The 12,096-nt window shown below is 34.3% G+C and overlaps 1 protein-coding gene across 2 annotated transcripts in view; it reads right to left on the bottom strand.

Moving 5' to 3' along the window:
• Positions 1-1,023: 1,023 nt before the first annotated feature.
• LOC140750785 (uncharacterized) overlaps positions 1,024-12,096 on the bottom strand; it is a 32,279-nt gene continuing 21,206 nt past the window's right edge. For both annotated transcript variants that reach the window (XM_073084506.1, XM_073084507.1), the window contains exons 11-13: positions 11,270-11,426; positions 7,779-7,937; positions 1,024-1,456 (exon numbers count right to left, since the gene is read on the bottom strand). In XM_073084506.1, coding sequence (XP_072940607.1) covers positions 1,340-1,456; positions 7,779-7,937; positions 11,270-11,426 — 433 coding nt within the window. In that variant the 3' untranslated portion in view covers positions 1,024-1,339. The remainder of the gene's footprint in view (positions 1,457-7,778; positions 7,938-11,269; positions 11,427-12,096) is intronic.

Here is a 12,096-nt window from a genome sequence, read left to right as displayed (position 1 = left end):
TTTAATGGTTGGGATGATCAAATGAGATTCTTTTCCAATAAAACTATATTGGGTGTAACGTCTTTTTTCCAGAATATAACAAGGATATAAAAATACAACACACAAATGAAATTTCTTTAACAAACTAGAGAGACTTTATTTAACCAAAACAATATCAATAACAAGATTTTATTTAGTTTAATAAATCAATATCTTGTGCTTGGAACATTTTACAATATTTTGCTTATATTAATTGATGTTGTCAGCATGTAAGTGTAAAAATACGATAAATACATAATTACCTACGTTTTAGTGTTGCCAAATGTTTAATTCTATTTCATAACAGTATAATAAATTTATTTAAAATTTGTAAAGTAAAAGATAGTGTTATAAAACAGAATTTAAAAGTGAAATTAATTTATAATGAAAATGAAATTTGTTTTTGTTTTTAACTAATCTTTATATTACTTGTGTTAAAAAATAACATTGTTTTTAATATTTAAATAGTGCTCTCGAGTACAAGCTTAAAGGGCTTGTCGACAGCTCTCCGGTCAGTTCGTTAAGTAACCGACCGAATCGATAGTGCTCTTGAATAAATAATAAAGTTTTATAGTTTAAATCAATCTAACAAAAACAAATACCAAATGGATTAAGGTGAATTCGTTAATACAATGAAAGGAGCGACTCAAATAAAATATGAATACTCTTATAGCTTATTAAGGCCCTAATTTGTGCAAAAGAAATACCGCCCATGAACATAAATTCAAAGTAATGTCAGTCACAGGTGACTATCTTTGAAAAACACGTAATTGGATGTTTTAATACTCTTTTATTAGCAAAATTATTGAAAATGTGTGGGGTGCTTTTCAAAAACTGATAAATGGAGCACCCCATGCTTTTTTCACAATTATACTATTTACTGTTCCTTAATTGATTCCTAGATTGAAAATTATTTCCTACTTTTTAGTTGATTTTATCATAAAAGCGTGTTTTTTTTTTGGTTTTTTGAACTATATTTATTTCACCAGACATGAAAATAACCTACGAATGCGAAGGGTCTACGACATGGTAGTTATGTATTAAGTAGTTAACGCGATTATTATATCATTTTATTAGACGGCACTTGTTGTAAAGTTAGGAGGCTTATATATCAAGTGATTAGAATCTATATAACTAACTAAAACTTCCAATAGTTTACAACATTTCTATTACAAATGTTACAATCGAAGTCGCTTTCTATTTCATTAAAAGTCTCAATCGGCTTAAATAACTTCACATCATTAACTTTAACAAGCTTTGCATAAGCCTCTATGTACGATAATTATCTCCAGAACAATGTTCTTTCATCGCCCACGTGGTGTCAGTCGAAGTATTTGCTGTTGATGACGTCACGCATCCACGTCACATAGCCAGCTGTTCGCGTGTATATGCCGAACTTACCGCGCTTACCACAACCATCACCGAAGCTTGTAATGCCCTGTAATAAAAAATAGAAAAAAATATAAAACAACTGAGAAAAGATGCCTGGATACGTTTTTAATTAAATCTAAGAGTAAATGTACCATTTTTTATAATATACTCGTAGGAGAAGCAGACGAGCATGCAGTCCACCTGATGGTAAGTGGTTACTGCCACCCATGGACATCTGTAATCAACCCCAGATAGGATTAGATATTCCTATCTGAGGTCGGCCACAGATGCGTCGCTACCCCTGAGGACTAAGCTGGAATGCCGCGGAAAAGTATGTTTCCACCAATTTTCCAAAGGATCGTGAAAATGTATATAACATGAACATAAGTGTACCTAACGAAAACACATATTAATTTATAGAAAGAAACATAGTCTATGAAATAAATTATTCAATATCTATTCAAATGTTAGACGTCAAACATTATTGAACAATTGATATTTTTTCCAGGAGTAAAATTAACAGGAAATATTTTAACAAATTTAATAGATTTAATATATTACGTGATGCCTACAGAGCGTACGTAATACCGTCTCATGGAACTATTATAATTATATATTTTTATATTCACATTCCTTACATACCTTCACATTCAAAAAAAGACGATCAAAATACTATCAATACAGCGATCCTTAACCACTCCACAATTTTCTACTTGGAATTAATATGTCTGCAAAAGCAACTCCGTTAATCGAAATGAGGATTAAATTTCGCTTAGACCGATTACTAACATGTACCCATTCGTGTTTAGATTGCAGATTACTGTCTATTTGGCTCTTCTTTATAAAAAAAATAGTTAAAAAGTTTGAAAAAACCCACGTTAAAATGTAATTGGAAAAGGATAAAATAATTAAAAAACCCCGACTTACATAATTTATGTGACGAGAGATAATTAACGTAAAAAGCTTTCGTATAAGTTGATTAGATCTCTCACAGAGTCGCACATATGGATAGAGTATTCGTATTCATAGCACTTCCCTACGTACTATTTGGTTCTTGAAGATGTACATGTGGCAATAACATAGGTATTCAACTCCCTTTGTCCCTGTAGTTCCGGGACTAGAATAGGGCTACGGTATCCCCTGCCTGTCGTAAGAGGCGACTAAAAGGGGGCTTCCGGGCTTGCGGGCGGCAAGAGTGGGAGCTCGAACCGTCCAGTAAGCTACCCCGGGAAGGACGGCGGTATGTGTGGTCGCATACCGTCGTAATCACCAGATGTTGCGGGAGGAGCGAACGCTCCCCTAGGGCAGAGCCCGATTCGGGCATCGCGCTTGGAGGACTCCGGTTGTGTTCCGTTGGAGATCCCGGAGTTCTCCAACAAGCGCCGAGGACGGCCACCGGGGGGGTTTTAGTGCGGTAAAAATCCCACATAACCCGAGGTCGCTCCCACGTCGTCGGGTACCTTTTGAAGGTTTCCCCCTCAAAAAGAAAAAATGTGAGCCGTCACGGGACGCCTGGCAGATGTGAAATATCGACATTATTTTGTAAAAGTAATATGCAGAAAAGAACATATTGTGATAGGAACTAAATATGTCATAATGATAAAATAAAATATTACGATTTTTCTCCAGATAACGATGACTATTTATTGAATTCGATTGCGCATGGCGACGCGTCGCCACACCGTACACACTACTGCATATAGACTGTATATACATATATACCATCGTATAGCGGCATGCGTCGCCACGCCAGAAATCGGTTTTACGTGCGGCTATAGATGTTTCACATAAAAAAAAAAACAAAAAAAAAATGAAAGGCAAGAAAATCCATCGAGGGCTACCATTAAATGAACTAGTTTTGTAGTTTTATAGCAACGTGAATAATTTGGAGATATTTTATTTCTATGCTTATTTATGTTTATCTTTATGTTGAAATATAAGATATTGATGACAAATCATATCTGAAATAGTGATCTGTTCTTTGAAGGTTTATCGCGATAGTCCTACTTCGATAAAGCTTCGTCCTATTTATTTCAGTCTTAACTATAATAGTATTTGATGTACAGTATTGGAAAGATACAATGACAACCTATTTCTCCGGGGGTAATAACAGGGTAATCTGATACCGCCATTACTACTTAATATTACAAAGAGGTTATGTTGTTTATTGTAAAAATAATAACTTTAATATTCGGCCTCTTTTACTGAACGTTTGGACTAGATTTTTAGAACCCTTCTAATATTTATATAATGTGCGTATTATAACACATTCATCACTTACTTCAACAGTGAAGCAAAAAAGAAAAAAGTGCTTGTGAAATTCGTAATGTTATTAACTACTTTCGTCCTTACTAACGAACACTTTGCTTGTAACTTGTAGCTTACGTCTTAAATGATATGATTATTAATCTAATTCCAAGTAATATAAACTAGTGAATTTATGCAAATGTTAGCAACTAGCACTTATTAAATCGATACTATTCCATTTAGGTTTGGCGGTATACATGACCTAATCTGTGATTCTGCTCTGAAGTATGACATTAACAGTCAAGAGGGAAGCCTGTATTTGTGCAGATGTTGGAAACCATTAGTCTGCTGATTGATTCGTAAATTCTATTCACAATCCGCGGTAAGGCCGTGGGATGTCGTCGGTATTTTGTGTTAATCCTCTGGGGATGATGGCTTTTGTTCGACCGTAGAACTTGTTAATCGACTGTTAAGCACTCGTATTTACGCAATAATAGCAGCCTTGTTTTGATTTGATGACTGCTCCGTAGTCTCGATCTGATACGCAAAAGGTTCGGGGTTCAATCTCTGGCTAGCCAAACTAAAATGAATTATATTTTTTTCTAAGCCTGGGTGCTTCTAATTCACCTATACGTGTGTCCATGGCACCCACAACACCAACAATTGTAGTGTAAGGTTTAAACTATAAATAGCGTCTTTTGTTATAATAATTAAGCGCCTCTTTTCTAAGGGAATACAATTTAACGACAAGCCAATCAAATTTAATCTAATTCAAAAAACATTTAATTATAAGTAAAAGTCAAGACACAGACGCTATTTTAATTGCCATTTGGACTAATTATAACAAAGAGTACTAAATTCAAATTGTAAGTCTCAAAGACATTTTGGTACTCAAAGCAGAAAATAGCTACAACATTTAAGTTTTGAAAGCTTTTTCATTGATTGCAAATAATTATAATTTATATCTTGAAGGGCAACCCTATTTTTGCTGACATAATAATAAAAGAATATAAATATTAAAGATTAAAAATTGACATTTTTACAAAAAAAATATGGATATGTAAATTTAAATATATATAAAGAACTAGGTATAATAATATTTATGAAGTTAATTTAAATAAAGATAGCACTAGCTTTTGTTCTACTTTATGTTTAATAGTAATTATCCTCCAAGAACATCTCAAATGGTATCGGAATCATGGTACATAAGATGTGTTTAGTTATTATAACTGTTAACTAAATTCGGTCACCACGTGTGCGTCAGTCTCACCTCTAACAATTTAAGTCAGAACACATTCCAACAGATTTTATGAAGCAGAAGTATTCATGACAGCTTAAAAACCAATTTTGACATGACTTTCAGATGAAAAATGATAACCTTTAAGTGATTTTACGAAGCAAAAACCTATTAACTGAACAACTGAGCTGTAAAAGTAGTACTGACTCTTACAGTATCTCATAAAAGCCCTATACACGAAACATCAATCTAAAGAGATTGTAAGCAACATTTCTAGTTATCAAATATTCTGGAGCACCCATTTCAACTTCTGACAACTCATATCTGGTTCGACGGAATGTGCGAAATCAATGCATACACTGTGTTCATTTCGTGAGAGTGTTCACATGAGTCTGTCCGTAAGCTTTATGTTAAAATAGGATCAGGTTTTAGAAAAGGTTCTCTAATAGATCATAGATTTTGCGTGTTGCGTAGCGGTGGAAGGGCGTAGATGCCGATTGACCTAAGCTGTGGCGATGGTACCGCCGGAGTCGAACAACAAAGGGTTTTTATTTTTACCACTTTCAAATAACCCTATAAATATAAATTAAATGTACATAAGTGTATTTTCTATTTATACATTTCCTGAGTGATATTAATCATACTTGAATATAGCGAACGTGTTATTATCTCATGTCATAGATTTAAATGAATATGTAATCAAGTAATAAATCAATTTGTGAAATTCGTTAATGATCAGTTCGATACCAAATTAATTATACGACAGCCAATTTGGCACGCTGTTTTTCCGTAATGAAAATAACAATCACGCATGCAATTTTCTTACAGTCACTTTATTTGCGAAAGGATCCTTACCGAAAGCCCTACAATTTGCATTTTTCTGTAGAGGTCTAAACGCCGCATATTATAACACATGTGCATTAGTACCCCTATTAACACATTCAAATGAGAAAACTGTAAATTTTACCAACTATTATGTGACTTTATACAAAATACGGAACCCTAAAAATTGGCGAGCAGCAATACTAGAGCCAAAACTAGCCTAGGCGTCAAGCCAAAACAAAAAGTTGTACCACATTTAGACTTGTCACGCATTAAGTTACAAGCTGAATTTCTGTTCGCGACTAATTAGGCATGTATGAAGATAATGGGTAGGTACAGTTAACTTAAATATGTAGTTAATATTTAGATCTGAAGCAAAAGGGTCTGAAATAAGGTATTATATATCACTGACTAAAAACATGAAAAACTAGAGTTATATCCAAAAAAATTAAATGACGTTATAACCCTTCTCAAGGATGGAGATATTCACCAGTAATATTAACGTAATTTACTACGTAGATAAATTTTCATAATAGTCTGAATATTAATGTGCCTACTACTGCATTTTGTGTCCATAAAACTTAATAAGTCATGAAATATTCTAATGCATTTGTAAAGATCTTTCTTTATATTTTATGAGACCTCGCGCAAACCGCATATTGTGGTCGCTCGCCTCTATGCATTAACAAAGCTACAGTGCAATGGTCAACCATTTTGCTGTGGCGATGTGGTCACGTTACTTCCTGTTTCGGTCGTATAACTAGTATCGACACACGCGATAAACTTTTATGCAATATTTTACAGAATTTAATAAAATTTAAAAGATTGTAATTTCAAAATAACTATCATCTTTCGAGTTCATTTATAATCATTATACTTAGCACGATACCAAAACTTGAAAAAATAATTTATCTTTATGTGCTCAATCTTAAAAATATTCAAATGAACTTTTACGTAAATAAAAATCCATAAATAATTACATAAACAATTTCGTAGTGAATATGCGTTGCGTATATCGAATGTGCATCCATAAACACTAAAATAAAATAATCCGTTTTGTAATATCATTTTTTGTTGACGAGGGGGAAACCTTTAAAAGGTACCCGACGCCGTGGGAGCGACGACCTTATGAGGGCCTTTACCGCACTAAACCCCCCTGTGACCGTCCTCAGCGCTGCGTAGAGGACTCCGGTATCTCCAAAGGAACGCAACCGGAGTCCTCTCATGAGACACGTGAGATGTCATGTATTCAGATGTCATGTGCATGTATGTTTTTAATATCAATCATCGTTTTAATAATCATCATAATAATTATTGTAATCCATTATTGTCCTCCGGATTTTTCGTTTAGGTTGGTTAACTTTATTTATAGACCTAGTGCACCAAACTGTCCATGTGCAAATTTACACACTAACACGGTGTAAAGTGTTACACAAATAACTCACCTTTGACATGTTAACAGACAATATTCAGGCATGAAGGCTTCCTTCATCGTTCAAGATAAAGCCATCCTTGAAAATTGTACCTATCGCCAGTAATAATTTATACTATGTAAAACGATATTGTCGCACAAGTCATTTATGTACCTGGTCGTTAAATTTGTCCGGATGTATGTATATGTTTATAAGAGCAGTAAAACCGTAAAAAAGTGACTACTTGATGTGAATTTTGATCTCTCACGCTGGATGTCAGGGGTTTGGATGCGAAATTTAAACCCATGAGAAGTTCTGTAAAAAAGGATTTTCCAAGATGTGTGAACGTTTCCAATTCGCCAAGCTTGCCAATCAGTCAAGTACTAGTGTGATAGACTAAACCGTTAAATCTTTCTGATTCTTCATTCAGAAGACTCTTAGAATTGGCATGATAATGAAATGACGATAATTATTGTGATCGTATCAACCGGTACAATTGTTTTTTTAAAATATTAGTCCACAAACCAGTGGGTCGACGAAAAACCAGGTCATCAAAAAATAAACATATTTTTCTTGAAAAAAATTTTTTGAAATTTTCCCAAAAATACTATAAGTGTACTTACACACTTTTAAAATTAAAAAAATATTTAAAGGAACAGTGGCCACCCTACCTGCAAGTAATACCGCATGTCCCTGTCGCGGCAGAGCAGCGGGCCGCCCGAGTCGCCGGCGCACGAGTCGCGGTGGCCGCGCCCCGCGCACACCATGTTGTCCGTGATCGCGTACTGCCAGTACGAGCGCCGGCATACGCTTTGCTGGATTGTCGACACCTGCACAATAACCCCCATTATTCAATCATCTATCCAATTTTTGCCTACGAACGATTGACGATTTCTGCACCCTAATCAAATTTTAATCATTGCAAGGAAAAACAGTGGAAAGATTGATTTTTTTTGCACGACTCATGATGCGAAGCATCAGAGAGTGCTTTACGATCGAAAAATTTTTTTCGTTTCATTTTGGCGGCTATTTTTATTATTATAGCCTTGATAGTTCACGGAATCAAGATATTTTGCATACTATTGTCGAGATAATTTAATGGAGATTAATTCCATACTTTTTAAAAATTGATTTACTGCAATAGAATTGGAAAAAAACACCAAAATAGGTCAAAAAATTTTCCTGTCCGTCATGTGTGAAACCTGAAAACACTGTAACTTGTGAAAAAATCCATCATTTGAGTTAATTTTTTTTTTTTTTTAATTCTAATCGACGATTGTACGTCACTGAATGCGAATGATTAATTAATTCAGTGTCGTTTAATTGCAATTAATAAAAAAGAAAACTACAAGACTGTATATCTATAGATATTATGTACATTTATTCCACCAGGGGCGCTTGTGCAGTACCTTCTTCCTACTACAGCTGTTTTTTCGGCAATTAATTTTGAACGACTTAAGTTTTTTTTTTTTTTTTTTATATTTCATAATTAAATGAGCATTATGAGTCTTGCACTTTTGGATTTTCCAAACGTTTTTATTTATAAATTAGAAGTAGCAGACGAGCATACAAGCCACCTGATGATAAGTGGCTACTGCCGCCCATGGACATCTGTAATCAACCCCAGATAGAATTAGATATTCCTTCCTAAGGTCGGCCACAGATGAGCCGCTACCCCTGAGGACTAAGCTGGAACGCCTCGGAAAAGTCTGTCACCCTTACCACACCCTTCAAACCAGAACACAGAGGCGCCTAACACTGCTGTTATTAGGTAGAAATAGGTGTGGCGTTGGTGCCGCTAGAGTCGAACCACAAAGGGTTCCACCACCTTCAAAAAAGTAGTTGGCATATCATCATCAACCCATTACTGACTGACTGAGGAGACCCGTGCCCAGTAGTGGACTGGGCACGGGTCTCCTCTCATAATGAGAAGGATTAGGCCATAGTCCATCGCGCTGACCAAGTGCGTATTGGTAGACTCCACATACCTTTGAGATTTTTTTATAAATCTATACGTATGCAGGTTTCCACGATTTCACGATGTTATCCTTCACCGTTTAAGCAATTGGTAATTATTTTCTAGAATCTATCTATTGTAGAATTTATCTGTAATCAATCCTAGATAAGATATCTAGGATTGATTACAGATCTCCAGGACATTGACAGATTACATGCTCGTTCGCTATTTCTTCTTTAATAAAAACATGTAATATTACTTAGTATAAAATAAAATCTATTCGCTGTAAACAGAATCTGTTAGTATTGTTTCTTGTAATAAACAATATTTCGTAACAATACCAAGAACAACCGCATTTTAATATTCAAATGCTTTTTCTAATGTTTAATTAACAAATACAAAACAAAGTTTCTTTGACATTAAGAACTAGTTCTTTAATACTAATCTACGCTTCTGTGCATTTTACAATACTTGGCCTGAATTAATCTTTCATCTTTTACCAAGGTATTTAAGTAAAAACCCCTTTTATAAGAGTAAAAATGCAAAGACATTAATTATAAAGAAAACTTGAAATTATTTTACACAATTTCCGCTCCATTGCATCCTCAAAGGCAATTTCCTTTACACGTTATTATGACGACCCGCGTGGCGGAGCAGTCAACATACCGTTGTGGTCCGCAGTGAGTTCTGGGTTCGATTCTTGGCCAAACATATAAGTACCTCAATGATAAATTAAGTATTGTGGGTTTACGAATATAGATAATTGTTATTTAATAATTTCGTATTCTAAGAAAATGAGTCATGTTTAACAAAGAAGTCTTGTATTATTAAGCTGATAGTTTCAATTATTACAAAGTTACAAACTCTACGAAATAACGACAAACTACAGGAAAACTTAATTTTTTAAGAAAATACTTTTATTACATACATTCTCATACTATAATTAATGATACTCTATCCAGGATTTTTAGCCACTCGCAATGAATTTAATATACAGATAATTTAATTAAACCGATCTATATGTATAGGTGAAAGTCATTTCTAATTCAATCTTTTATTATAAAGAATAGACGTCCCAAGGCAGTAGCGGCCACTTAACAAAGTGGATTTTTCGGTTGGTACTCCAACATAAAACAAATCAGTCACGTTCGCTGACTACATTCATACTACGTTGACTGAGATGAACAGAAAGGTTTTTTTTCCTTTGGGATCGTATAATACGGAAGATTAAAGAATATTAAAAAATATTCATAACTAGCTGACCCGGCAAACTGTGTACCGCCTCAAAATCTATTTATCAAATATAATATAGCCAATGTTACTCGTGGATAATGTAGCTTTCGAATGGTGAAAGAATTTTTAAAATCGGTCCAGTAGTTTTTGAGCCTATTCATTACAATTAAAGAAACAAACAAACAAAGTTTTGCCTCTTTATTATATTATATATAAAGGTATTTTCTAACAGGAATGTAAACGACACTATTATATTATGAAAAATCTGTTTAAATACATTTTCCCTCTTACACGGTAGATTAGAGTGCTTTGGAGTGAGCTTTTCCTTACAGGATACTGTTAAGTAAGGAAGATCACACGGAAGAACTATTAGCACTTTCACTTCATTTACTTTTCTATGAGTTCCTTAAGTTATTTTCTTCGCTTTAGAAAGAAGTAGAAATGGTAAATCATAGTGTAGGCACACTTCTATTTTCATTTAGTATTGATCCACAGGCACATTCATACAATTAAATAATTCATTTATTCATCAATTATGAGTATTATTAAGAAATAATAAACCATACTAAAGAAGTAACTTTCCAATCGTGCACCACAAACTAGTTGTTTATAAATTTTGGTAATTGGGTTTTCTGAGATCTATCAATTTGAAATAAGTTGCCTGTTGTTTGTTGTTTATCCGCCCAATAAATTTATTATTCATAGTTTATCTATTACTGGCAGCCTTGATTTTGATAACTTTTAATGGAAGAGATTAAATATTCCTAAAGGGATAGCCCTTTAGGAATATACCCACTATAGAGTGGGGACATCATAGTCACGATTTTCATACAAAAACTTTCCCGTTTTAGATGGACAAAATTTAAAACAATAACTTATTACCAATAGATTAGGTGATAAGTCGTAGAGGATACTAATCCTTCCCATGCCCAGTATATACAGTTAAATATGTTTGATAGAGAAAGTCCTTACCTGAGCTTCATGCAGAATTCTCGTGCCGCGAACATCTGTGGCTCTTTTCTTCCCCCAGCCGAGTATGACGCAGGTGGTGTGAGGTGGCAGTATGTGGTTAGGTTGAGGAAGACATGCTATTCCATGTCCTAAATCAGGTCGAGCAGGCGCTGGTAACCTACAAACATTTGAATATTTTTATGAGTTTTACTTTATACTTTAAAAAAACTTAGATCTGCCTTCAATATCGACAATACTTTGTTCTTGTTTAAATGGTGAAGCACTGTGTATTTCTTATACAAGGTATTTCAAACTATTCCTGAAAGTAACGGCTACGTCAGCAACTTAATTTTGATTTTGTGGAAAAAACATGCATTATTTGAATGATAGTAGCAAACGACCTTGAAGTCTACCTGATGGCAATTCGTTACTGCCACCCATGGACATCTGCGACAAACTCTATATAAAACTAAGAAGTGACCGTCATGTGGACGTCAATCGGCATCCACAACCTTCCACTGAACCACAAGACGTAACGAATGTTTCATAATGATAAGTTCTCAGCCTTCAAGTACTGTAACTTGGAAAGAATACCACGCTTCAACGCACATACATTATGTGTCTTACATTTTTTGTTATTATATTATAGGCCTTTTTTCTAATAGAAAGTGCTGCTGAATCTTATATATGTCCTAAAATAGATAGAAGTTTTAAAAGTATCAGAAATAGGAATAAATTTACGAGTATAAAACTAAATGTAAAGTTTGATTTTTCCCGTCAAATCGCTCGTAACGAATTCAGCAGACTGGAAATTTGCACAAATAATGAGCATCGCCCATTTCAAGTAA

The sequence above is a fragment of the Epargyreus clarus genome, unplaced genomic scaffold (assembly GCF_041222505.1).
Source record: "Epargyreus clarus isolate Ecla_fem2 unplaced genomic scaffold, WU_Ecla_fem_2.2 ptg000021l, whole genome shotgun sequence".
In the NCBI taxonomy this organism is placed as follows: Eukaryota; Metazoa; Arthropoda; class Insecta; order Lepidoptera; family Hesperiidae; genus Epargyreus; species Epargyreus clarus.
The sequence above is the reverse complement of the archived record's forward strand: the minus strand, read 5'-3'. Positions and strand labels throughout refer to the sequence as shown.